Source organism: Rhinatrema bivittatum, chromosome 9 (genome assembly GCF_901001135.1).
Source record: "Rhinatrema bivittatum chromosome 9, aRhiBiv1.1, whole genome shotgun sequence".
NCBI classification, from domain to species: Eukaryota; Metazoa; Chordata; class Amphibia; order Gymnophiona; family Rhinatrematidae; genus Rhinatrema; species Rhinatrema bivittatum.
Window position 1 is genome coordinate 79,707,338 of NC_042623.1, and position 27,367 is coordinate 79,734,704.

At 48.7% G+C, this 27,367-nt stretch overlaps 1 protein-coding gene across 4 annotated transcripts in view; it reads left to right on the forward strand.

The window, feature by feature from the left end:
• Window positions 1-27,367, forward strand: part of MOV10L1 (Mov10 like RISC complex RNA helicase 1) — a 546,310-nt gene that overhangs the window by 268,629 nt on the left and 250,314 nt on the right. For 3 of the 4 annotated variants that reach the window (XM_029617025.1, XM_029617022.1, XM_029617023.1), the window contains exons 14-15: window positions 1,110-1,222; window positions 12,105-12,210. In XM_029617025.1, the coding sequence (XP_029472885.1) occupies window positions 1,110-1,222; window positions 12,105-12,210 (219 nt within the window). The remainder of the gene's footprint in view (window positions 1-1,109; window positions 1,223-12,104; window positions 12,211-27,367) is intronic. The other variant, XM_029617024.1, reaches the window with a different exon arrangement.

Below are 27,367 nucleotides of genomic sequence, written 5' to 3' on the forward strand. Positions count from 1 at the left end.
CAAAGCAACACAGGAGTGGTTGAACGACAAAAAAGTGAATGTTCTACAATGGCCAAGTCAAAGTCCAAATCTCAGTCCAATCGAGAATCTGTGAAACTATTTGAAAATTGCAGTCCATAAGCGTCTTCCAACCAATTTGAACAATCTGGAGCAAATCTCCCAGGCAGAATGGGCAAAAATCACTCCCAATCAGTATGTAAAACTGGTAGAAGCTTACCCACTTAAAGATGTTATTACTGCAAAAGGTGGTTCTCCCAGCCCTAGTCTGAAGGGGTTGAATACTTATGCAAGCAGCAATTTTCAGTTTTTAATTACTATTTTACAAAAAATGCAGTGAAATAATGAATTGTGACTGAAAATTTACTTTAAGCACATACTGGTTTGTTCCAGACAGTATGTTTCAATCTGTGTGTTATTTTTGATTCACACATCTGCTGACTTTTTAGGAGGTTGAATACTTTTGCAAGCCTCTTTATCTGCACATATGCAGTAACTAAAGGACCATCGAGGGTCCAGTGATTTCATCACAGCCTGATCCAGCTTCCATTTCACATATGCTGTTTCCCTCTAGCACTGTCCTGTGAGAATTAAGCCTCAGTACAAGAGAGCATGCTTCCAAATAGCTTTTTGTCCGGCTCCTATTCCCTAGAAAAGCTCTCCACGGTATTTTTGCCTATATGTAGATTAAATTCTTGGTATATCGTGCTACTTATAAGTCAATGATATCTATTTTATTTTTTTTAAAAATGGTTCTAGTTGCTAAGTTGATTGTTAAGCATTCTGCATGTATTGCTCCGTTTAATATCACACTGTAAAGCCTGTTGCTGAATTATTGTTTGCTGTAAACCGAGGTGATGTGCTGTACGTGCCGCGGTTTATAAAAATCTCTAAATAATAATAGCTTACCTAGGGCTTGTTTCTGCATGTCTTTTGTTCTTTCCAGTGTCTTTCCTCATTTGTTTTAAATTATATTCTATGGAATAAAAGGTATGCATCTCTTACTATGGACCTTGTTTGGGAAAATATATCCCCCAAGCCTCATTGTTAGCTGTTGATACGATGTCCATTCTTATGTTCCTCCTTTTATTTGTATTTATTTTTTTTAATAGTACTATTCCCAGAGAGTCTCATTTTGCAGTTTCCACAGTTTACTGTTCCTTGGGATGATACAGAAGATTCTGTAAATAATCAGCATCAGGGTGTTGAGAAGCTAGCAGAAGAGGTAAACTTGAAATGCTCTATATAGGTCTTGCATGCTTCAAATAGTCCAAGTGCTAGGCCATAATTATCCTTCCTTCTACTGGGCAGATATAGCAGATATAGCTTTCCCTCCATTCCCTCCAGTCCTAAAAAATATTTTACACTTTGGGTTGATTTCAAATTAGCTGTGAATGAGGCACCCTGTGCAGGCCAGAAAGTCTCTATGGCTGAGCTGCACATGGTTAATTTGTAATCTATACCACTCATATTTTTCGTTAATGTGCCTTTTTGTAAACCCTTGTGATGGTTATCTAACTCAACGACGGTATAGAAGAATTTTTAAATAAATAAATAAATAAATAAATAAATAAATGTCTTACAATTTCATAGGAGAAGCTCTTCATTGAAAAAATCTGTAGAATTGAATTACACCAGAGTCTAGATCCAATAAAATATTTTCCTTCTGTTAGGACAAGCAGGATCACAGCCCTCACACGTGGGTAACACATCCATCGGAGCCCGGCTCGGAGCATTGACTGTGCCTCTCTGGGTATGACTGCATGCGCGTAGGGGGATAAGAGCTGGCGGCCAAAGCCGGTCGAGAGCCTGTCTGTGGGGACTGTGTTTGAGAGAGACTCTCTCTGGAACATCCAAGCCATTTCCAGCTGGCTTTGCATCTGAGACACTGCAATTGCTTCCCAGCATGTTTTCCACCAGCCGAGATGACATCTGGCATTATCCCCATCACCCTGCTGATGGCACATGTTGGGGGGGAGAAGTCTGTTCCTTCGTGCGCGCCGAGTAGCACAGAGCCCAGCATGCTGGACTCTGTCCTCCACGGACAAACATCAACCGTTTTCAAGTTTCCTGACTTCTGTTTTACATTAGGGAAGATACGGGGACCTCAGCAGAGTACAGCGTCATCAAGGTAATCTGCCATCTTGTCGGATCGCTATCCCTCTATTTAACTTACCCACTTTTTCTACTCCTCAATCACACCTACTAAAGATATATTTGATTAATGCTCAGGCAGTTAGAAAGAAAATCCATTTAGTCTCTGACTTGATCAGAGACAACAACCCCAATTTCTTCTGCATCACTGAATCCTGGCTACTGCCATCTGATGCAGTTCTATTAAACCAAATTTCTAGCTTTATAGGCTATTTTCCAACCAAGGAAAAAGGGTCGTGGAGGAAGGGGGCTCCTAATCGTATATCGTGATATTTTTCAAGAAGGCACCTTATGAATGCCTGGTTATTTTTGCAGATTGGTTGTTTGTCTAGTTTATTGCCCACCCACACTGCTGTCTACCAACCTATCTCCATTCTTTGAGCAGCTAGTAACTTCTAAAGCCAACTTGAATAATATGGTCATCTGAGGCAATTTCAATTTACAGTTTGACAAATCCATCTCCCCTCAAGGTGCCATCTTTCGTGGTGTTCTATCCTCTTTAGGATGGAACAGATCATTTCGTCCCCAACCCATAAGTTGGGCAATATCTTAGATCTTGTTTTTGTTAATAATGCTATGTTAGACACTTGTTCCAAATCATTTACAGTGACTCCGGTACCCTGGTCTGACCATTTTTTTTATCAACTTTTCACTTCCTTGTGCTGTTCCATCAAACTCAAGGACTTTTGAGGATATTCCTAATGCCCCATTTACCTCTGGAGGTTTCATTAACATAGTTGAACTGAGCGAAATATTCAAAACTGATTCCCTGTACGTACCCGGATCAGTCCAGTCTCCTGGGTTTTACCCCCCCCTAGCAGATGGAGACAGAGAAGGTTTCAAAACAAAACTCCGCCTTATATAGGAAGGTGCCACCTACAATCCGGCAGTATTTCTCTGTCTCCAGCAGATGGAGGTGCAAGGCCTACAGTCTGTGCTGATTGCTTAGTGGAGTTAGAGTAGTGAGTTCTGTGAGTTTTAGAGAGTTTTTGGTTGGTAAAACATTTTTACTTAGATTTAAAAAAAAAAAAAAAAAAGGAGCAGTGTGTCCTGAGCCTCCCAGGGGGGTTTGTAAGGTCCTGAGGGGACCATCCTCCGCTGGTTGTTGAGGCAGCTGCATTACAGGGTCGAGGGCCCTCTTGTCCAAGCTAGCAGCTCTGGGTGCGACACAGGGGAGCCTGGTTCACTCCACCCCGCCGGATCAGGACCGTGGACCACTGCCAGGCAAGTCTTTAAAAAAAAAAAATAAAGTTTTGATTTTCTTTCATTTTCTGTCAGTGTCACCAGCGCTGCAGCTCTCTTCCCTCCCTGACTCGGTGCTTGGGCAGACTGCGATTATTTTTCTCTTTTTTTTACAGAATTTAATTTTAGCTTTCTCAGGCCCGCTGCCGCGCCCGTCTGTATGCCTCACATGTGGCTCGGCCCGCGCGCGTCTTTCTCGGGGGTGGGGGCTGTGCTCGGCGTGTCTTCCCGGGGGGCGGGGGGAGGGATCCTCCGGGGCCGCAAAAATGGTTAAAGGCAAGTCTGCCCGAGCTCCTTCAATGTTAGCTGCACCGAGATTAGCTGAGGCAGATCTGTTCCCGCTGAGCCATTCTGCTTTGACATTGAGTAATACAAACTTCTCTCCATCTGCTAGAGGAGGGGCAAAAAACCCAGGAGTGTGGACTGATCCGTGGTACTACAGGAACGAAAATTATCAGGTAAGAAACTAATTTTCCTTTTCTGTACTTTCTACCCTTCCAATCTTGAGATAGGCGTCACTAGTTGGATAGAGCTTCTTGAAGACTCTCTCGATAAGGTGGCTTCACTAGTCTTGAAACATAAATCGAGGAAAGATTTTTCCCATGGCTTACCACCGACGTTAAATCTTTGAAGGTACAGCTAAGTCGCAGTGAACGCCGCTGGCGTAGAACTCGTTCTGTTAATTCCCTAATGAACTTTCGTTCTTTATTAGATTCATACCACACAGCCATCTAGGACACTAAACACACTTTCTAGTCTAAACGCATACACGACATTTGTTTTAACACCAAAGAATTGTTTAGTATAGCTAAATCCCCTTACCAGCACCTCAGCTAGTGTCCTTTATGCCTCATCAATTCTTTCTTCTGATTTCAGTTGTCTCTCATCAACATTGATTGCGTTTGCTGAATCATTTTTATCTCAGTCCGAATAGTAGCAGTTTGTTGTTCCAGTTCCACATTTGACTTCTCAAACACTTCCAATTTCTTTTCAAGCCTTCTTATTTGTTCCGTTACTGGTGTTAACTGTTGTAGTATGTTAGTTCTCATCTCATTTATGGCTTCCCACAACGTTTCAAAAGAAAAAACAACAGGTCTTACCATAGATGGTATTTCTATCGTGGAGAAAGAGACAGCAACTGAAGCTTCTCCTCCTGAGGCTCCTCTTTCATCACCGCTTTGCCCCAGTTCTCCAAAGGGGCTAGATGCTGCTGTCGGCACCACTCCAGACCTCGCTGAAAAAATATCCTGCACACTTTGGTCACAGGTATCTTCCCCTGGATATAGTGCGTCTCTCCCGGCAGCTGGATTTAGCGGGGGGGGTCCTCTCCGCGGGATTCAAAGGTGATATTGAGCCTGGCAGTGAGGGGAGCTCACATTCCCCCCTCCCAGACTCTGCAACGGCTGGTCTCCCGTTACTCTGATGCTGCGTGTGACATGGGCGTCCATCGGGCCGGTCGGAGCACTCGCCGTAGGTTCTGCGGGGTAAGGAGTCTTCTGCTTACACTTCCTTCCCATAATCAAAGTAATAATTTTCGCAAAAAAATTAATTCTTTTTAGTTACACGAGGACGCTCTGAACACAGCTACTCATCCGGTGGCCATCTTGGATCCCTTTAGTTATATTTTTAATTTAGTTTGAATTTAATTTTTTGGTTTACGGTCGCATCCTGAGGTGTTAGGCGCCTTCGTGGGCCATCCCTCAGTAGAAGCCGGGCGTCCAGGGAATTGGATATTCCTGTCAGGGTTTCCCCTGCCACAGTTCGGTGTCTGACGACCAGGGGCTCCTGCTACTCACCACCATCTCTGCTACAGCTGTTCCCTTGTCTCCTGCAACAGCTTTTCTCTGTGTCGTGGTAAAGTTTGTTTAAAAAAAGAAAAGAGCTGTTTTCACTGCGGCTGTCTGACAGTCTTCAGTGCTGAGGTAAGGAGAGGTGCAGGAGGGACCGGGTCTTTTTAGGCTGGCCAGGGAAGCTGTTAGCAGTATTCTCCTCAGCTCCCGGGGCTCTGGGTCATTTTCTGAGGGCAAGGGTAAGTTTTTCTCCGTGTGCCTCGTTTACTCGCCACTTCCCTGCTGGGGGCCTTGCGATTTCACTATAGACTGGCTCCTTTCCGGCGGCATGGCTGCGCACTTTTTTTTTTCTCCTCAGCCAGTAGTCTCTTAGCCCGCAGCATGAAAAGTTTGTTTTTTCTGGTCCTGCCTGACTGAAATTTTCTCCAAGTTGCAGCTCGGAGCGTTTCTTTTTTTATTCGCGCCCTTTTCTATTTCACTTCAGACTATTGGCACGCTGCTGCGGATGGGACCGAAAACACAATTGCAGGCCTGCCGCGTGTGTGAGTCACATGGCCAGGCGTTAGATGTGGCCTTCTTATGCGCAGCATGTTCCCCGGGGTTAGAGGGCTCTTCAGGGCTTCTTGCCTCCTCCCTCGGGGAGGGAAAATCTGTCTCGGCTTCGCGGGAAGAGGATTCTCCGCCTGTTCTATCCCCGGTGAGGGAAGGCCTCACCGGGGGAACTGATGATATCACCCCAGCCGACTCTCCAGTGGGAGAGGGGGACCCAGAGGGGTTTTCCCCAGAATTTGTCCTCCTTATGCACCAGGCTTTCCTGGCAAGGAAATGCTCGGCGGTAAAGCGGCTCGGTCTCCTGGGGGCAGGTTCGGACCCGCCTGAGAAAAGAGGTTGGGGTACGGACCCTCGTCAGTGCCTCTTTGTTCAGGCTCACCCCACAGGGGATTCTACCCAGGGTACGCAAGATCCGATCCCTGGGTCTGGAGGCGATGCCGGCTTCTGGGGTAGTAGGGGTGGCAGACCCGGATCCGGCTGATGTGGATACTGATGAGCCCGATGATCCTCCTGCAGAGGGGAATGAGCGCAGCATGGTGCGTTTGTTCAAGCGGGAAGAGTTAAGACCCCTTATTCCCCAGGTCCTTGAAGTTCTGGGACTTAAGGTTTCTCAAGAAGTCTGACTACGAGGGCGTCGAGCCAGGCCTCGACGACATTAGGGGTCCCACAACATCTTTTCCTCTGCCTAAGAAGGTTCGCAAACTAGTGACCCGGGAGTGGGAGACTTCGGATTCTGGCTTGAAGGTGGGCAGAGCTATGGTGAAACTGTACCCATTATCGTCTGATGTTTTGGATTTACTGAAGATTCCAAAGGTGGACGCCTCGGTCTCGGCAGTCACGAAAAAGACCACTTCCGGTTGCTGGAGCAGCTGCCTTTAAGGATATGCAGGACCGCAAGCTGGAGATCCAGTTGAAGCAAGCATTCGAGGTTGTAGCGCTAAGCCTTCGGGCGGTGGTTTGCGCTAGCCTCATGCAGAGGGCCTGTCTGTGTTGGGTCCAGGAGTCAGCTGCCGGGGCTGGTACGGGCGACAGTGGGGCTCTGCAGTCCGCCCGCCTAGAAGCAGGCATCGCTTATGTTGCAGATGCTTTGTATGATCTGGTGAGGACCTCAGCGAGAGGATTGGTGTCCTTGGTGTCAGTGCGGCGTCTCCTCTGGCTGCGGAATTGGGCGGCAGATTTGTCCTCCAAGTCCCAGCTTTGTAATCTACCTTTAAGGGCAAGTTCCTCTTTGGGGAGGATCTGTATCAACTAGTAAAGCTGCTTGCCGAATCCAAGAGCAATCGGTTGCCGGAAGATAAAAGATCTTCTAAGAAAGCCTTCCCTCCTCAAGCTAGGTTTCGGGACTCTCGTTGCTTCAGAGCGGGTAGATACTCCGCACCTCCTGCTTCTAAACCTGCTTCGGGACACCAGCAGTCCTTTCGAGGGGGTCGCTGGCCCGGAAGAGATTCTGGAGGAATAAAACAAGGAATAGCCGAAAGTCCTTCAGAAATCTTTTATTAATTGCCCGACTCTAGGCCTGAGTTTCGCCCATCGAGGGGCTGCTTCAGGGGCTATAATAAATAATATAATAATTATATAATTTAAAAAGATTAGTGATCTAAATAGATAAAATTTGATTAAAAACACAGACGCAAAACCAGCTCTACTTAAAAATTAAAGTTACATAGCAATGAATCAGTAAGAAAATCAATTCTATTCTGGAGAGCAAGATAGAGGAGGACAAAAAGATAAAAATAAAATTACAGCAAGATAAAAGCACAAAAAACCTTAGTTATATCAACCAAATCAATAAAATGCACCTAACAACCACTCTTACATTAATAGAAAATTGAAAATCATCATAAAGGAAACATACCTTATTAGAATCTAGATTAGCATGTTCATAAGTGTGCTCTATCCATGGAAATTCATCACGGACTTAAATGTAAAAAATATTATTAGTATAAAAATATTAGTAATTGTTAAAAAAAAAATATTATTAGTATAAAAATATTAGTAATTGTTAAAAAAAAAAGAAGAAATCAGTACTGTAAATCATAATTACCTCGCACAGACACAATCAATGGGCTTTCATGTTCACACAGTCCAATTGACTGCGCAAGTGGTGTGTATTCATCCAACAACAAAGATTCTCAATTATGGTTAGAACAACTTTGAACTTCAACAGAAAAAATGTGCATGCATGTTAAAACCTAAAATGAATGACCAACATTATCAATGGGTAACCAACATTCTCTGGGTATGCTGTCCCCCACTCAGGTGGCCTGTCTGGAGGCGGGGTTAGCCTATGTGGCAGATTCTGTGTATGACATGTATGACACTGTGGCTTGGAGTATGGTCTCGGTGGTAGTGGTGTAGCGTCTCTTGTGGCTGCGCAATTGCTTGGTGGACATGTGGTCTATGTCTCAGTTGTGTAACCTTCCTTTCAAGGGCAAGCTGCTCTTTGGGGAGGACCTGGACCAGCTCATGAAGTCTCTGGGAGAAACCAAGGGCAATAAGTTACCGGAGAATAAGAAAAGCATTAAGAGGAGCTTTCCTGTACGCTCTTGTCTTCGGGAATCGAGGAGATTTTGGCTCGGTAGAGGTTCTTCCTCAGTGGGACAAAAGCCGAATTGTCCACGGGCCTTTCGGGGGGTTAACCATATCTCTAGCGGCGGTCCGGTCAGGGGACCAGAGGCAGCAAGCTGTCTCAATGAAGTCAGTGGTGGCAAGTCGGGGGCAGATTATCCCAGTTTTACGAGGAGTGGGTCAGGATTACCTCCAACTGGTGTGTTCTGTAGGTAATAAGGGATGGTTACGCCTTAGAATTTTCTCGCCCGCTCAACGACACCTTCCTGGGGTTGCATTGTTCTTCTCGAAGCAAGTGCGATGCAGTGGAAGAAACTGTGCAGGGCTTTGGAGGTGTTCTGCCCTACTCCACGGTTGAATGTTTCAAGTGTTAGACAATGCGATGATGTTGGCATACATCAATTGCCAATGAACAAGAAGCCATGCTGTGGCTTGAGAAGCTCAGCTACTGTTTGTTTGGGCGGAGCACCACCTCAAAGGGATCGTGGTCTCTAATATCGCAGGAGTGGACAGTGTGCAGGTGGATTTCTTAAGCCAACAGAGGACCATGTATTCTCTTATGTACACGGATGTCCGGTACTACTGAATCAGCTCCACCACAAATAGGTGATAGCCTATTTGGGCTGATGGTTCCAATTTCACTAATGTGAATGATCAGCATAAGAGAAGATTATTTCTAACTAAATAGAGCTAAGTACAAAGCAGTTTAAAAATTGGCGAAATAAGGAGGTCACATAAGAGAATGATATTGAAATAAGACTATTAGCAATGTTTTAAATATACACCTTAGGTCAGAGCTTTCCAAACTTTTCATGTTGGTGACACACTTTTTAGACAAACATAATTTCACGACACGGTAATTCAGTCTACTGGTAAACCAGAGGTTAAAGGTTAAACGAACGAAACATATTTCGACAATTTATGTATGTTTCCTTAAATATATACATAAATAAAATGTTTCACAACACAACCTATCTCATGAAAACCTTAAATTTATATTAAAAATATATATTCCAAGATATATGTTGTTATAATTTATGAGAAACAATAATAAAACAAATTGTCTGGCCCCCACACACTCATATCTCTCCCCCTCAAGCACATGTCTGTCCCCCCAGCACGTTTGCCCCCCACTCACTCATCTCTCTCCCCCCAGCACATGTCTGGCCCCCACACTCATACCTCGTCTTTTTGATTGTTGCCAGTTAAGTGCTTCACTCCCTTCCATGATCACCAGACACTGCTGCTTGCAGTCAGTACTCCTCATGGCCAGGCCTCATCGGCAGCAGCAGCCAATGCAAGGATGGCTGGGCTCGTTCCACCCACCAAGCCCCCCCAAAAAACGCGATTGACAGCAAAAATCACCCAATAATAAGCAACCCATAAACTGAAAAAAAAAAAGTGAATCTCTAGAAAAAAAAAAAGCCCAAACTCGCATTAGAGTTGACCGGGCTTGCGCGACACACCTGCACACTGCAGGCGACACACTAACGTGTCCCGACACACAGTTTGGAAAGCTCTGCCTTAGGTGAAGGGTTATTTTTTAAGAACAAGAGGATTATGTTGCTGAAGACTATCACCTATTTGTGGTGGATCTGATTCAGTAGGTACCGTACATCTGTGTACATAAGAGAATACATGGTCCTCTGTTTGGTAATTTGATTATATTAAGAGAGGACTGCATTTGGGTTTAAGTTTTGGATTTCTTAAGCCAACAGCAACTGGACCCCGGGAATGGGAGCTGTCCCCGGAAGCCTGGAACCACATTTGTGCCAGATAGGGAGTCCCGCAGCTGGATCTAATGGTGACAAGGGCCAACTTGAAGACATCATTTCTCTTCTGTGAAGACTTCTCTTCACAGAAGAGAAGTCTGTTCGCTGGGCCTAGATGCTCTTGTGTCCTTGGTAGATGTGGCTTTTTCTGTATGTGTTTCCTCCTTGGCCTCTCATAGGGCAAGTGTTGTGTTGCATAGAAAAGCATCCAGGGCCAGTGGTTCTGGTCGCTCTGGAGTGGCTGCGTTACCTGTGGTTTGTGGACTTTGTGCATCTGGTAATGGACGGTCCTCTTTGGTTGGCTCATCTTCAGGGGTTACTGTGGCAGGACCCTGTATTTTTGGATCGGGAGGATTGCTTCTGTCTTGCGGCTTGGCTTTTGAAAGGCAGCAACTGCGCATGAAGGGTTACTCGGAGTCTGTTATTTCTACCCATGGCTTATATGTCAGTGTGAAAGGTTTTTGATTCCTGGTGCGGTCAACATCAGGTAGATCCTCTGGCTTCTATCCCGCAGATTTTGTCCTTTCTGCAGCACGTTCTGTCCAAGGGCCTAGCTTATAGCTCACTACAAATCCAGGTTTCGGTTCTGGGTTGTCTCTGGGGCAAGGTTCGGGGCTGATCTTTGGCATCTTATCATTTGTTTCCTTAAGGGAGTGTGAAGCATTTGAAGCCTCCGGTTCGCAAGGTCTGTCCAGACTGGAATCTTAACCTGGTTCTGCGGGTTCTTAATTTCATCGCTTTCTGCTATCACCACTTCTTTATCCGTGCCAGGATGGGGTTTGCAGTTGGCAAGAGGAGTGTGGTTACACTAGACTTGGCTGACTGGGTATGCCTGAATTCAGGAAGGCAGGAGAAGAGACATTTTGTAAGACCTTCAGCTGAGTTGCATGCTTTTACTCTTTCCTGGCATAGCAGAGATACTGGCTTGATCTCAGTATGAAAGAAAAGTTGCTTTTTTAGCAAACCAAATCACATTTGGGGAGTTACTAGTGATGTGCCTCAGGGATCAGTCCAGGGACTCATTCTTTTCAACATTTTTGTGAGTGACATAGAAGAAAGATAGTTGAGAAAGGTTTGTCTTTTTTTCTGATGATACCAAAACCTGCAATAGGGTAGGCAGCCAGGAAAGGTGTGGAAAATGAGGAGGGATCTAGAATGGTTTAGAGACTGGCAGCTAAGATTTAATACTATAAAATGCAGAGTAATGCATTTGATCTGCAAAAACCCAAGGGAAAGTACAGTATTGGAGTGAAATACTTCTAAGCACAAAAGAGGAGTGGAATCTGTTGGCAGTTGTAACTGATGATCTTAAGATGGCCAAACGTATAAAGTGATTGCAAAAGCCAGAAAGATGCTTGGCTGCATAGAGAGAGGAATAATCAATAGAAAAATGGAGGTAATATTGCCCCTGTATAGGTCCCCGGTGAGTCCTCATTTGGAATACTGTGTGCAAATCTGGAAACCACAGAGGGTGGCTACTAAAATGATCTGTGATCTTTGTTCTAAAGTGTATAGGGGATAAACTAAAAAGTCTAAACATGTACATCTTAGAGGAAAGGCATGATGGGGAGATATGATAGACATTTAAATAGCTCAAAGGTTTCCATGCACAGGTTAGCTTCTTTCAATGAAAAGTTGACTTGGGAACAAGGGGTCATAAGATGTGAGTGAAAGGGGGTAGATGCTGGAGAAATCTTAGGAAATATTTCTTATAGGGAGGGTAGTGGATGCACAGAATGGCCTCCCAGTGAGGTGGTGGAGGGAAAAACACCTGAATTCAAGAAAGCATGAGGTAAATGCAGGGGGATCTCTGAGGGAGTGATGAGAATTGTAAGGGCTAGATAAATTAGATGGATGGGCAGACTAGATGGGCCATATGGTCTTTCTGCTGTCATGTTTCTGTGGTTCTGCATTAATTTATATTCTTCTAAATTATTCAGTTATAATTGAAAAGCAAGTTCTGTCACTAATGCTTTGGAAATTGTTTTGGCTTTAATATTTTGTTTTCCTTTTAAATGCTTCTTTTCAGAGCACAAGGGTACAGAATGTCCAGTCCAGTTTCATTGCAACGCAGGGAAAGAATGCTGTGACAGAGGTCAACACGCTAACAGTCGCTACACAAGTGAGCAGACTAGGTATACAATAGTTAGCAACACCTGGTTCTACACCAGGAATGTGGTAATGGGCTATTTTGAGTTCCAGGTATAATTAAAGGATAGAGCTGGTCTGGATGGCCCAGCATGTTTCTGGGTAGTATATGGATATGCCCATATACTGATGGTGTGAAATTCTTGATATGAAAACTTTTTTTTTTAATTCCTTTTGCCATTTTCTCTGGCCATCTTAAAAAACAAAAAAAAAAAAAGAAATCCCGTTTCATCTTAGAAGTTCACTGCCTAGGTTTGTGCACCATCTGTGTCAGGAGTGTAGACAGGAGTGGTGCTAGCTTTTTTTTCTGCCCTATGTGAACAATTACTGTGTTGCCCTGCCCTCCCCCCCCCCGATTCATTCAGTGCCTATCCAGGACCCATGAAATAAAGCCCATCTCCCTCCTGCAATCCATATTTTTAAAAACTGACACACTCGCACCCACCCCAGAATCTATGGATAGGGGTATTAAGTGCCCTGGGCAAGCCTTGCAGTCATGCCACACCCACAGGCACACGCACACACACACACACTCTTTACAGGCACACACACTCCCACACACTTTACAGGCACACGCAATTAAAGAATGCATTTATAACAACGTTTACATGACAACATTCAAAAGAACAGTCTTCTGAGGCAAAATTATCACACGTGATTATATATACATGCACTCCTTGGTGCGAACCAGAAAACTCTGCAAAAAAAAGACACTTGGAACTCCTTTGGAATTAGACTTTTTGTAATGTGTGTTGGGTGTGAGCTTGGCCCTCAAAGCCATGAACAAACAGAATAATAGATCAGAAAGTATAAACAGAAACATGCTGAGAAGAACTGAACTGAAACCCACAACAAGCCAGCCTCTATATGTGGAGCAACAGTGGAAAAACAGAAGCATTACCATTCTTCATAAAACATTACATAAAATCAAGAACTATAAAACATCAATCATAATTAAAATATTCATAAAAAGAATATTTCAAACCTGTTAATGAATAAAATATTGAAAATTTCCCAAACACCAATAAAATATTTCAAAACATCTGAATAAAAATTACAATAATTAAAAAAGGTTCTATTCCCCCTAAAAAAAAATAAATAAATTTTCAAAAGAGTAGAAATAGCACATTGTACCCAATTATTAAAACTAATAAGAATTAAAAAATCTCTTGCGCTCCATACCCGGGATCTTTTGAGGTCCGGTCACCCTGAGATCGTTGTGGATTGGGGGAGATAGGCCTGCAAACATTTTATTGTCTCTCACACACATGCACAACACATTCATTCTCTCACACACTCCCTCTCTCTAACATACACAGGCTCCCTCTCCCTCCCAGATACATTGTTTGTGCATGCCTGTGAGAGCCTAAATGTGATAAACAGGCTCTCACAGGCACACAAGCACATATATATATACAAGCACTCCTGCAGGGCCGCTGGAAGCACTAGGCCTGGGCCTAGGGCGCCGAGCATTAGGGGGCGCCAAGCAGTGGTATACAGAGGGGGAGGTCAGGGGGAGCCAATATGGCCGCCGGTGGACCTCGTCCCACTGGCAGCTGAGCAGTGAACTACCGCTGTGCTGTGCGCCGGACACACACAGCAGGAAAATCGGTAGGGCCGTGGTAGAGCTCATGTCACCATGGCCCAAAGAAAAAGATTGCGTCCAAACCTGCAGGTGCTGCTCCTCCTTCCTGCCCGCGCAGGCAGGAAGGAGGAGGAGCATCAGCCGTGTGCAGAAGAGGAGCAGAGTTTATAGTCATCTGCGAATCTCAAGTCGCAGCGGGCTGAGAAGAGGAGGAGGCCCGGTAGCAGGGCCACCGCCGCAGATCCCACATTGCGGGCAGCCCGAGAAGATCAGGGCCACTGCAGAGCCCATCCTGTGGCAACCCGTGAAGAGGAGGCCCAGAGGCAAGAGAGAGGCTGAGGGCCTGTAGAGTGTGTGTGTGTATGAGATGAGTTGAGAGATTGTGTGTGTGTGAGGGAAGCCTGTGACCAACAGATTAGAAAACTAAGGTCAGACAGCAAAGGTAAAAAAATAAATAAATAAATAACTTTTTACTGATTGGCACATGTAATCTTTGGTAATGTGCAAGAGTAGCACTTTCTCTATGCGGATCTCACAATGTACGAGATCAGCATGGAGGAAGTGGAAACCTTTGGGCCTGCACAGAGAAGGCAGCAGAATGGGCTTCGGTGCCAGTAGCAGCAATCAGCACCTCCCCAATAGCCATGTGGCAGCAGTGACAGTGGCAGCAGAGGAATGAGAGAGGCTCCGAGGTTGCTGGCAAAAGAAAGAGAGAGGGGGTCTGCCTTTAGTGTGTGCGTGTATATGAATGGGAGTCTGCATGGGAGTATTTGTGTGTGAATGCATGGGTGCCTGCCTGAGGGTGTCTGTATATGAGAATGAATGGGTGTCTTCCTGGGGTTTGTATGTGTGAGATTAGGTGCCTGCCTGTGTGTGTGTGAGAATGAATTGGTGCCTGCCTGGGGGTCTGTGTGTGTAAGAATGAATGTCTGCATGCCTGGGGGATGGTGAGGGAGTGGTGTGAAAATGACTGGGAACTTGCCTGGGTGTGTGTGTTTGCGTGTATGTGAGAGAGCCAGTGAGAGTGAGAGCATGAGTATATATGAGAAAATCCAGGTGAGTAAGAGTTTGTGTGTGGGAGGGTGTGGAGGGGGAGAGTGTGTCTTACAGCCTGTGTGTGTCAGTGTCTGTGAGAGCGAGAGGTTATGGTGGGTATAAGAGCATGAATGTGTATGTATGTGACAGTGTATGTGTGAGAGAGAGGATAACCACCTAATCCTTGACAATATCAGGGTGACTGGAAATCAAGAGCTTCCATGCATGGACAGCAGGGGCTTTTTTAAATCCTTATTAGTTTTAATTATTGGGTGTTATTTGATATATGTGCTGTTTTGAAATATTTTATTGGTGTTTGAGAAATTGTGAAAAATATATATGATTTTAATTAATAGAAATTCTATTTATCAGTAGTTTTAAAATATTATTTTATTAGTATGGTTTTACTATTATAACTGATGCTTTGTTTCTTGATTTTATTTGTTTTATGAGGAATGGTGGTTCTGTTTTTCCTTTAATACACAGTCTGGCTTCTTGGGGTTTCCATTTCAGTTTTTGTCTAATTTGTGCTCCTTTATTTTGTATTCTGTATTTGGTGAGGGTCTGTCTCTGCTCTGTGTGTGACCATGATGAGATTCTGCTAGCATATAGTGTCTGTATAGGGATATATAGCAATCGGGTTTGTTTTGTTTCCTCAGTAGGTGGTGTATTGGTATTATAGGACGCAGTGTAATATTTACCCTTGCTTTTTCACAGGTAGGGTTATTGTTGTTTGAGTCCTTGGTGTTATTACTGTTATGTTGCGATGGGATTGCAGTATAGATTTTGTGTCTTTTTGTGGGGTTTTGTGTTAGTTCACAATGTGTCTGGTAGTGGAAGGTGTTTGTGCTGCTGTTACTGTGAGGTGACACCAGAATTTGAAATTTCCTGTACGTACCCAGATCAGTCCAGACAGTGGGTTGTGTCCCCCTTCCAGCAGATGGAGTCCGAGCAAAAACTGTAAGGACGGCCCCTAATAGGTTGGAGCGCCCTCTGTGTCCCTTCAGTATTTTCTCTGACTCCAGCAGATGGCAGGTGGCTCCTACTGTTCCCCAGCATTCTTTACTAGATTTTGAGTCTATCTCTCTTACCTTTCTTACTTTTCTGGTATGGATCAATTTAAAAAAAATAAAATAATAAAACAGTTAATTTCTCACTATTCTCCCAATCATCCCTGGACTTGCAGGTAGAACTTGATAGGGACAGTTCCATTTATTCCTTCCCTGTCTGTGGATTGGGGCTAAGTTTTTTATTTATGTACTTTCTTCTTTCAGCGTCTTTTAAAGCTGTGTCTGGGTGAATGTTGGTGGCTCCAACCTCTTCCCCTCACAGCAGCCCGCCCTGAGACGTCGCTTCCTCGGGCCGTTCAGACAGAGAGGCGCCATTCCTCTGTCTCTCTATCTACATCTCTTGTAGATACTGCTGCTGACGGCCTCCAGGAGAGTTATTTCCTCACTCTCCCATGCCGTGTTCGACGCGATGTGCAGCCTGCGGGGAGTCTGGACGACTCTCCCGCGAGGACCTCTGCTCGAGGTGCCTCCCCGGCAGGAAAGGATCCTCCAGGCCAGGGGGATGTCCGCTTTCACGCGCTTCTGCGTGCCCGCCCTTGGGGAGGTTGGCTCCGTCCCATACTGAAGAGGGAACAGCGGCCATCTTGATTTCGGAGCTGCCTGCTCCTGCACCTCCCGATTTCATTGATGACTCCAGTTCTTTGCCTCCTCCACCGATTCTGATGCCAGCGAGCCCAGCTGATTTCAACCGAATTCATTTTGTTTATGCACAATGCTTACTTGGCAAGGCTCTCCCAGGATGCAGCAGCTCCCCTCCCCTAAAAATCCCCAGGCCTCAAAGGAGGGGGATTTGCCAGATCTCGCTCAAGGGCAGGTACCGCAGGGGGATCTCGCACCAGGGGCAGGTACCGCAGGGGGCGCACAACCACCAGGAATCCCTTCAGGACCCTCTCGAGTGCGGGTGGTCCCCCAACCGGCTTATCCCAACCCCCTCCTCCCTCAACATCCTGACCCAGACTTGGATGACCCGGTACCACTACTGGAAGGGGATGACCCCCGTGTTTTACGACTCTTTCAGAGGGATGAATTGGACCCGCTCATTCCTCAAGTCCTTGAAGAACTAGATATTGAGGCCCCACAAGAGCCTGCGGGGCCCAGTTAGACTGGGAGGAAGGGGGACCCTCTCTTGGCGGGTCTTCGACCCCCAGCGAAAACTTTTCCTTTCCATCACAGGCTTCTTCAGTTGTTGTCAAGAGAGTGGGATGTTCCTGATGGGTCCCTCTGAGTCGGCAGAGTGATGAACAAACTGTACCCACTCCCTGAAGAATCTTTGGATCTCCTCAAGGTGCCCAGCGTGGATGCATCGGTATCCGCTGTTACAAAAAGGATAACTATCCCGGTCACTGGCGGCACCGTGCTAAAAGACATCCAAGATCGTAAGCTCGAGGTGTATTTGAAGAGAATCTTCGAAGTTTCGGCTCTGGGGGTCCGAGCGGCGGTCTGCAGCTCTCTCATGCAACGAGCAGGGCTTCGTTAGATGCAACAATTACTAGGTGCTCAAGAGCTTCCCCCTGAAGAAGCAAGGCAAGCGGACCACCTGGAGGCGGTAATGGCTTATGGGGCGGATGCTCTATATGATCTCCTCACAGTCCTAGCCAGGACCATGGCCTCCACCGTCTTCACTCGACGCCTGCTTTGGCTCCGCAATTGGTCGGCAGATTCTTCCTCCAAAGCTCAACTAGGCTCCTTGCTTTTTAAAGGAAAATTGCTTTTTGGAGACGAGCTGGAGCCAACTCATCCAGTCCCTGGGAGAGAATAAGGTGCATAAGTTGTCCGAAGATCGACCTCGGGGTTCCAGGACTTTCAGCTCCACGCATTACTGCTTCAGGGGACAGCGTCATTTTCGTCAGTCCAGACTAGCTCCGCAGAGAACGGCCTCCTTCCGGTCACAGTCCTGGTCTCATTCCTTTCGTGGCCGCAGACAGTCCAGGGACCGCCCCTCCCAAGGGGCTACCAAGTCCACACAATGAAATCTTGCTGGCCCATTCTTCAACCCCCTGGGGAGGCGGACGGCTGTCCCTCTTCTACGAGGAGTTGGTCAAGATCACCTCAGACCAGTGGGTCCTGGATATCTTAAAGCATGGCTACGCGTTAGAATTTGCTCGGCGCCTAAGAGACCGATTCGTCTTCTCCCCTGTGGTCCGGTGAAAAAGCAAGATATAGTGAGGCGCACGCTGGTTCGGCTCCTGGGCTTGGGGGCCATCATCCCGGTACCCTTGCCGGAACAAGAGTCAGGCCACTATTCCATCTACTTCGTGGTTTCCAAGAAAGAAGGAGACTTCCGTCCTATCCTCAAAATGGTCAACAGGGCCCTCAAGATTCCACACTTCCAGATGGAAACCTTACGCTCCATGATCGCGGCAGTCCACAAAGGACAGTTTCTAGCTTCCCTAGACTTGAGGGAAGCTTACCTGCATATTCCTATTTTTCAGTCACATCAGTGCTTCCTTCGATTCAAGATTCTGGGACAGCATTTCCAATTCCAGGCTTTGCCATTCGGGCTAGCGACGGCGCCATGGATGTTCACCAAGGTGATGGTGGTGGTAGCTGCGACTCTCCGAAAGGAGGGGATCCTAGTTCACCCTTACTTGGATGACTGGCTCATCCGGGCGAAGTCCCAGGGTCTGTGCCAACAAGCCGTCAAGAGGGTGCTGCATCTCCTACGCTCCCTGGATTGGGTCATCAACCTCACCAAGAGTCACCTCACCCCCTCACAGACAATTGACTTCCTAGGTACCCACTTCAACACCAAACAGGGGAAAGTCTTCCTCCATCAGGATCAGGCAGACTCCCTCATTTCTCAACTGCAAAGCTTCATGGATATCTCTCTACCCACAGCCTGGGACTACCTCCAACTGCTGGGCTCCATGGCGTCAACTATAGACTTAGTGCCGTGGGGTTTTGCCCACATGCGTCCGCTGCAGCAGGCATTACTCTCTCGCTGGAAACCTGTGTCTCGGGAGTTTCAGGATTCTCTTCTACTTGCGGATTCGACCAGACACAGCCTGCTCTGCTGGCTCAGCCTGGATCACCTATTGCAAGGGGTGGACCTGGAAATCCCACAGTGGGTGATTATAACCACGGATGCCAGCCTCTCCGGCTGGGGGGGCTGTATGTGGGTCACAGTCTACTCAGGGGCAATGGTCGCCCATTCAGGCGACCTGACCTATCAATCGTCTGGAGACCAGGGCGGTTCGTCTGGCGCTCAAACATTTCATCCCCTTACTACAAGGGCGAGCAGTGTGAATTCTCTCAGACAACGCGATGATAGTGGCATACATCAACCGCCAGGACTGCACAAGAAGTCGGCACGTCTCCCGAGAGACCGACAAGTTGATGGTATGGGCAGAGTCCCATCTCTCTCGCCTGGCGGCCTCCCTCGTCGTGGGGGTGGACAATGTTCAAACAAACCTCTTAAGTCGCCAGCGCTTGGATCCGGGAGAGTGGGAACTCTCCAAAGAAGCAATGCAGCTCCTGGTGCAAAGATGGGGAACCCCCCCACCTAGATCTGATGGCCATGCACCGGAATGCGAAGGCCCCATACTTCAGTTGCAGAAGAGAGCATGGCGCAGAGGGTGTAGATGCCCTGGTCCTTCCAAGGCCACAGGATCTCCTGCTCTACGTGTTCCCATAGTGGCCTCTGGTGGGGAAGGTCCTCCGGAGGATACTGGACCTTGAACTCCATCAAGGTCCTCCAGAGGATACTGGACCTTGAACTCCATCAAGGTCCAGTATACTGGTAGCTCCAGAGTGGGCTCAAAGGCCGTGGTTCGCGGATGATCAGCTTGGCATTGGATGGCCCCCTATGGCTGGGACATCTTCCGAACCTCCTCCTTCAAGGCCCTGTATTTTTCGACCGGGTAGATCGCTTCTGTCTTGCGGCATGGCTTTTGAACGGCAAAGGTTGAGAAGACGGGGGAACCTGGACGAGGTTATTTCCACGCTTCTTCAGGCTCGAAAACCATCTACGTCCATTGCGTATGTTCATGTATGGAAAGTGTTTGAAACGTGGTGTGTCGCCCTGCAGGTTTCTCCACGCCATGCTTCCATTTCCAACATCCTCTCCTTACTGCAGCAAGGTTTGGAGAAGGGGCTGACCTACAACTCCTTAAAGGACCAAGTAGTGGCCCTCGGGGCCCTTGTGTCTTAGTTTTATGGACTTCGTCTCTCTTCACATCCTGACATTGTCCGGTTTTTGCAAGGGTGAAACATGTCCGGCCTCCGCTCCACTCTGCGTGTTCGTCCTGGAATCTAAATTTGGTCCTCCGGGTTCTTGGTAGTCCACCGTTTGATCCTCTCCTCAGCGCCACCCTCAAGGATCTCATGCTCAAGACTGTATTCCTAGTAGCCATTGTTCAGCTCGACGGATCTCGGAATTACAAGCCTTGTCGTGCAGGGAGCCCTCCCTCTGTTTTACGGATTCGAGGGTTTTCTTACACACAGTACCAGCTTTCTTACCCAAGGTGGTTTCCGCTTCCCATATGAATCAGTCGGTAGAGCTCCCATCCTTCCCAGCTGATGGTCCTCGAGAGCTCAAGCGACTTGACGTAAAAAGTGTCCTCATGCGCTATTTGGAAGTGACTAATCCTTTTCGCCTCACGGACCATCTCTTTGTCCTATGGAGTGGACCCAAGAGAGGATGCAAGACTTCCAAGACCATCATTGCACTTTGGTTAAAGGATGCACTTTCTTCCGCCTACATTGGTTCAGGTCATACGCCTTCGGCAGGCATTAAGGCTCATTCTCTTCACTCCCAAGCTACCTCCTGGGCAGAGAGCCACTCCGTCTCTGCTCAGGAAATCTGTAGAGCAGTTACCTGGAAATCATTGCACACTTATGCGTGTCACTATCGCCTGCATGTTCCCTCTTCACAGTTTGGATCGTTTGGTGCGCAAGTTCTTCGTGTTGGGCTATCCAGGGCCCACCCTACATAGGGAAGCTTTGGTACATCCCACTGTCTGGACTGATCTGGGTACGTACAGGGAAAAGAAAATTATTCCTCACCTGCTAATTTTCATTCCTGTAATACCACGGATCAGTCCAGACGCCCTCCCTTTTCTGGATTGAGCCCAGCTCCACTTCCTCTCGGAGTCTGTATGTCAGTTCTTTTTGCAAGTTCTAAGCGTTTCATGTTTACAGTTGTTTACAGTTTTTAAGTTGATCCATACCATGGGCTTTTCCGGCTCTGATATTCTTTATACTGAAAGGACACAGAGGGCGCTCCAACCTATTAGGGGCCGTCCTTACAGTTTTTGCTCTGACTCCATCTGCTGGAAGGGGGACACAACCCACTGTCTGCACTGATCTGTGGTACTACAGGAACGAAAATTAGCAGGTGAGGAATAATTTTCTTATATCTTTTAGTATGATGAGCTGTAAGGGAAACATCCAAGCTCCATTGTTTGGGGGAATTTCAGTGGATGCACAGAGTTAGAGAACTGGAGGTGCAGGATTTATTTTTACATTCTGTCCCTTCCTATATATTCCATACTTCACTCTCATAGCCATATAGAATTAGTTGAATGAGGCTATCAAATAATTTTATAGTAGTTTTACTAGAAGTGTCAAACTGGCCAGCTTTTTTAAATTACGCAGAAGACCCTTTGGACTTTTTTATTAACACTTTTTTTTTGTAACCAATTTTAAAGCAGGATCCATGCTATGGAGGTGGGTGTGATGAAGAAATGTCATTTCCCTGTACATACCCGGATCAGTCCAGACTCCTGGGTTTGGCCCCCCCCTCTAGCAGATGGAGACAGAAGTTTACAAACAAAAACTCCGCCTATATCTAGGCTGGTGCCATCTACAGTCCGGCAGTATTCTTCTGTCTCCTAGCAGATGGAGAGGGTGCCAAACCTACAGTCTGTGCTGAGGCCTAGATTTAGGTGGTAGGTAGTGTGTAAAAAAAAAAAGGAAGAGAAAGCAGTTTGAGAGTAGGAAGCCGACGGATTGGGGTTCGGACTGCAAAGGCTTGCCTGCTGGTCACCGAGCCTGCCTCCCAGAGGGTAGTGAGGTCCTGAGGGGACCATCCCCTCTGGTTGAGGCCGCTGTTACGTGGGGGAGCTCCACTGTCAGCGTCTATCAGGGCTGGGGGTGACATCTGGGTGCCCGGTTCCCTCCCCCCAGCTGGACCCGGACCCGATTTACCGGTAACTGTGTCTGTGTGTGAAAAAAAAAAAAAAAAAGCACTGCCTGTTTTTCTTATTTTGTCTGTGCCTCGTCTCTCCTGTCCTGTTCCTGTGAGGGGGGAGGTAGAGGACTGCCGTCGCCGGGGAGATCTTTTCTTTTTTGCACTGTGCCTACCCTTTTTTCCTCGTCGGGGCCGCGATGCCGCAGAGAGCTGCATGTCAGGCCTGCGGGTCCGCGGCCACGCGGCTGTCAAGGGACAGCCTGTGTTCGTCTTGCGTTTCCAGCGGGGAGGGGGGTCCGCGACGCCGGCAGGGTCCCGGGGCAGCAGGCAGGTATGCGCCGGTCCCGAGGTCGGCAGGCCGGCAATTAGTGCGGGGCCGGCTTCGGGGACGCCGGGTCCGGGCGCCATTTTGTTTCTTCGCCGGCGTTTTCGGCGGGAACGGCGGCTATTTTAGGTCCGAGGGAAGCCGCGGCAGGCGCGTTGCCGGCGTGTGAGGGGGAGGACGACCCTCCGCCGAGGTTATCCCCGCAACGGGGGGGTCCCAAGGGGGACAATCGCGCTTCTGCTATGGGGGCTTTCTCTCCACATCCCTCTGAGGGGGAGGAAGAGGTGGCCTCGGACTCTGACTCGTCCTTTGGGTCCGCGTTCTGCTTATGCATAAGGCCTTCAAGGCCCGTAGACGGGCCAAGAAGAGGGCATGGGAGACCTCTCCAGATTCAGGGCCTCGGGCGGAGAAAAGGTCCAAGCCAGGTCCGGGGTCGGAGGGCCAGAGTAGGGCTCGACCACTCCGGTCCTCGGTTCCCAGGGGGGAGCTGGAATCGACCACAGACACGGATGAGCCGGAGGACCCGTCCGGGGATACAGAGCTTCCTTCCCAGCCCCCAAGGGGGGTTGATGGGGACGGAGACCAAGGGGCCTCGGGTTCCGGAGGGGCCCATGCTACCGAGGGGGAAGACCCGAAGGTGATCCGTTTGTTTCGGAAGGAGGAGCTGGGACCTCTTATCCCGGAATTTCTTGGGGGAATTTCGGATCCAGGTGCCGCAGGAGGAGTCCCGGCTCAGAATAACGGACCCGGTCATTTTGGGTCTCCGGGGGCCTCCTTCAGCCTTCCCTTTGCATTTTTCTGCCTCGGGATTTGCTGTTTAAGGAATGGGACATTCCGGATTTGGGGCTGAAGGTGGCGAAGGCGATGGATAAACCCTATCCCTTACCGGAGGACGCCCTGGACATGCTGTGCATGCCGAAGATAGACTCGGCAGCAGCGGCGGTCACAAAGAAAACCACCATTCCGGTCACCGGAGGTACTGCTCTTAAGGATTTGCAAGACAGTAAGCTGGAGGTGCAGCTGAAAAAGATCTTCGAAGTCTCCGCATTGGGAATTCGTGCGGCGATTTGTAGTAATTTTTCCCTTCAGGCAGGTCTCCACTGGGCACAGCAGCTCTTGGCCAATGAGTCTCTGTCGCCGGAAGAAGCACGCCAAGTGAGTTGCTTGGAGGCGGTGATCGCTTATAGTGCGGATGCCTTCTATGATCTTCTTCGCGTTTCGGCAGTGGCCACACGGAGGCTATTGTGGTTACGACATTGGTCGGCGGACGTGACTTCTAAAGCATGGCTAGGTTCCTTGCCCTTCAAGGGGAGACTGTTGTTTGGTAAAGAATTGAAAGATTTGATTGAATCCCTGGGGGAGAATAAGGTTCTCCGTTTACCAGAGGATAGGCCGCGGTCTCGGGGGGCTGGCCCTTCCAGGTCGCGTTTTCGCGGTAGTCGCCGGCCTCGAGGCTCCCGGGGATCCGTTTCTTCTTTTCGTCACAGTGCACAGCATCAACAATCTTATTCGCAGGCCTTTCACGGGCGCCGTTTCGGTCGTTCGGGCGCCGGTCAGCCTGTGCAGGGGGCAAACCTGCACAATGATGGGTGGCCGGTCAATTCCTCTGTTCCCAGAATTGGGGGGCGTATCGGCCGTTTTTTACGAGGAATGGACCAGGATCACGTCGGACCAGTGGGTCCTAGATGAGATAAGACACGGTTACGAGTTAAGATTTTTTACACAGGCCGTTTCCGTTTTTTCTGGTATCCCCTTGCGAGTTCTCAGCGAAGCGATGGGCGATATGGGCCCCACTAGATCGTCTCAGGGAGCTCGGCGCAATCGTTCCCGTTCCGGTCAACGAACTTCGCAGGGGTCGGTATTCCATTTACTTCGTAGTACCAAAAAAAGAAGGAACGTTTTGGCCCATCCTGGACCTGAAGGGAGTCAACAAATGTCTGCGGGTTCCTCTGTTTCGAATGGAAACTTCACGGTCGGTGATCGCGTCCGTGCGTCCGGGGGAGTTTCTGGCCTCCCTGGACCTCACGGAGGCGTATCTCCACATCGGCATTCAGGCAGAGCATCAATAGTTCCTTCGGTTTGCAGTGCTGGGGCAGCATTTTGAATTCCAGGCGCTCCCGTTCGGTTTGGCCACAGCGCCTCGAACGTTCACCAAGATTATGGTGGTAGTGCCAGCGCACCTCCGGAGGGAAGGTCTGTTGGTGCACCCGTATTTGGACGATTGGCTAATCCGTGCCAAGTCGGAGACGCTCTGCTGAGCAGCGATCCAGCGGGTTCTCCAATTGTTGGACAAGCTCGAGTGGATAGTCAAAGTCTCCAAGAGTCAGTTGACGCCGTCGCAGTCCCTGGAGTTTTTGGGAGCGTTGTTCGACACGCATCAGGGAGCGGTTTCTCTTACACAACACCGAATGTTCACATTGCAAGCGCGCGTTCGCAGATTGTTATCCAAGCAGGTGCCCATTGTCTGGGACTATTTGCAGGTGTTGGGGTCCATGACGTCAACACTGGAATTGGTACCTTGGGCGTTCACTCATATGCGGCCCTTACAGTCAGCGTTGCTCTCCTGATGGAACCCGCTCTCGGAAGAATTTCATGTGTCCCTGCCCCTGACTCTGGCAGCCAGGGACAGCTTGGATTGGTGGTTGTGTCCGGCCAACTTGAGTCGCGGGGTTCCTTTAGAGATCCCGTCTTGGACGGTCATTACCACGGATGCCAGTCTGCTCGGCTGGGGAACGGTGTGCTTACGGCGTTCAATACAGGGGCAGTGGTCGCCTCAGGAAGCATCGTGGTCTATAAATCATCTGTTAACCAGAGCGGTTCAGCTGGTTCTTCTGGAGTTCCTACCACTCATTCGCGGCAGGGCAGTCAGAGTGTTGTCCGACAACGCGACCACGGTGGCATACATCAACCAACAAGGGGGAACCAAGAGTCAGGCTGTAGCTTCCGAAGCTTGTCTCATGTTCGCCTGGGCGGAGCGTCATCTCAGTTGTCTCGCAGCCTCCCACATAGCCAGGGTAGACAATGTGCAGGCCGATTTCTTGAGCCGAAATTGGCTGGATCCAGGAGAGTGGGAGCTAGCGGAGGATGCCTTCCAGTTCATTTATGCTCAGTGGGGCACACCTGCGATTGATTTGATGGCAACCTTCCGCAATGCGAAAGCGCCTCGGGTTTTTTGCTCGAAGGCGGGAGACTGCATCAGAGGGAGTAGATGCTCTGGTTCCATGGCCAACGGACGTACTACTCTGTGCTTCCTCCGTGGCCACTCATAGGAAAGGTGTTGCGGCGGATTGAGGCACACTCGGCTGACGTTGTTCTGGTGGCGCCCGAGTGGCCACGGCACCCGTGGTTCGCAGACCTCCTGAACCTAGCGATGGAGGAGCCTCTCCGTTTCCCGTATGTTACGGACCTTCTGCACCAAGGACCCATGTGTTTCGACCAGGTCGATCGCTTTTGTCTAGCGGCCTGGCTTTTGAGAGGCAAAGGCTGAGATCTAAGGGCTACGCGGAACCGGTGGTTGCTACTCTATTACGCTCCCGGAAGACGTCTACTTCCTTATCTTATGTTAGGGTCTGGAAGTTGTTTGAATCGTGGTGTCTGGACCGGGACGTGGTTTCTACGCGAGCGACCGTGCCGGATATCCTTCTGTTCCTGCAGGACGGTTTGTCTAAGGGTCTTTCATGTAGTTCCTTGCAGGTTCAGGTGGCGGCGCTGGGTTCCTTACGTGGTTTGATTCAGGGGAAACCAGTGGCGGCTCATCCTGATGTAGCGGGTTTCCTGCGAGGGGCGAAACATCTGCGGCCTCCGAATCGTCAGCCTTGTCCGCCCTGGAATTTGAATCTTGTTCTTCGGGCCTTGTGTGGCGCTCCGTTCGAGCCTATTCGCAAAACCACCTTGAAGGATTTGACACTGAAGGTAGTGTTCTTAGTGGCCATTGTTTCGGCGCGTCGGATTTCCGAGCTTCAAGCTTTATCGTGCAGGGAGCCCTTTTTGAGGATATCTGAGTCAGGGGTATCCTTGCGTACGGTTCCATCCTTCTTACCCAAGGTGGTTTCTTCTTTCCATGTCAACCAGTCGGTTGAGTTACCGTCGTTCTTGCAACTCGATGATTCGGATCCTTTGGCTAAGGACCTCCGTAAATTGGATGTGCGGCGCGTCCTGTTACGTTATCTGGAGGTAACTAATGCGTTTCGGGTTTCCGATCATCTGTTCATGCTCTGGAGTGGTCCTCGAAGGGGCAGTGCGGCGTCCAAGACTACCATTGCGCGATGGTTGAAAGAGGCCATCAATTCGACGTATATGTTGCAGGGTTGGTCCCTGCCCTTGGGGCTGCGTGCCCATTCTACTCGCTCTCAGGCCACTTCTTGGGCGGAATGTCAACATATCTCGGCGGAAGAGATTTGCAGGGCGGCCATGTGGAAATCTTTGCATACTTTTTCCCGGCACTACCATTTGGATGTCAAGGCTCCTGGTGCGGGAGGGTTTGGAGAAGGTGTGCTTAGAGCAGGCCTCTCCGGATCCCATCCCAGGTGAAGGATTAAGGGGGGGGATGCTGGAGAGGCACACAAATGCATTGGCCCCCGGGCGCGGGAGACCCTTGGAACGCTACTGGTTGCGAGCCATATGGGGCCGCAAGTGGTGGCAAAGAGGAGTGGAGATTTGGCGGGCCACGAGCAGTGCCCAAGCTGCTCACGACCCAGAAAACCACATAGTCTGTGGGTGTGATCAAGAATGAGGTAGGAGTCGGGGCCGAGACGGGGGTGGTGGCGCGACCCAGGGGGCACAAGGGAGAAGGCTCGCCTAGTGCGCCAAATCCCCTTGCACCGCCCCTGCACTCATGCCCTCACACCAGTCACATTCACAGGCACACATACTCTCACACAGACAAACCTATACCCAGACTGTCACTTGCTCACACACATGGCTTCCTGTTATCATTTGGCCATGGTGGGATGAGCTCCACCATGGCCTACCAGCCTTCCTCGTGGAGGGGGTGTGGAGC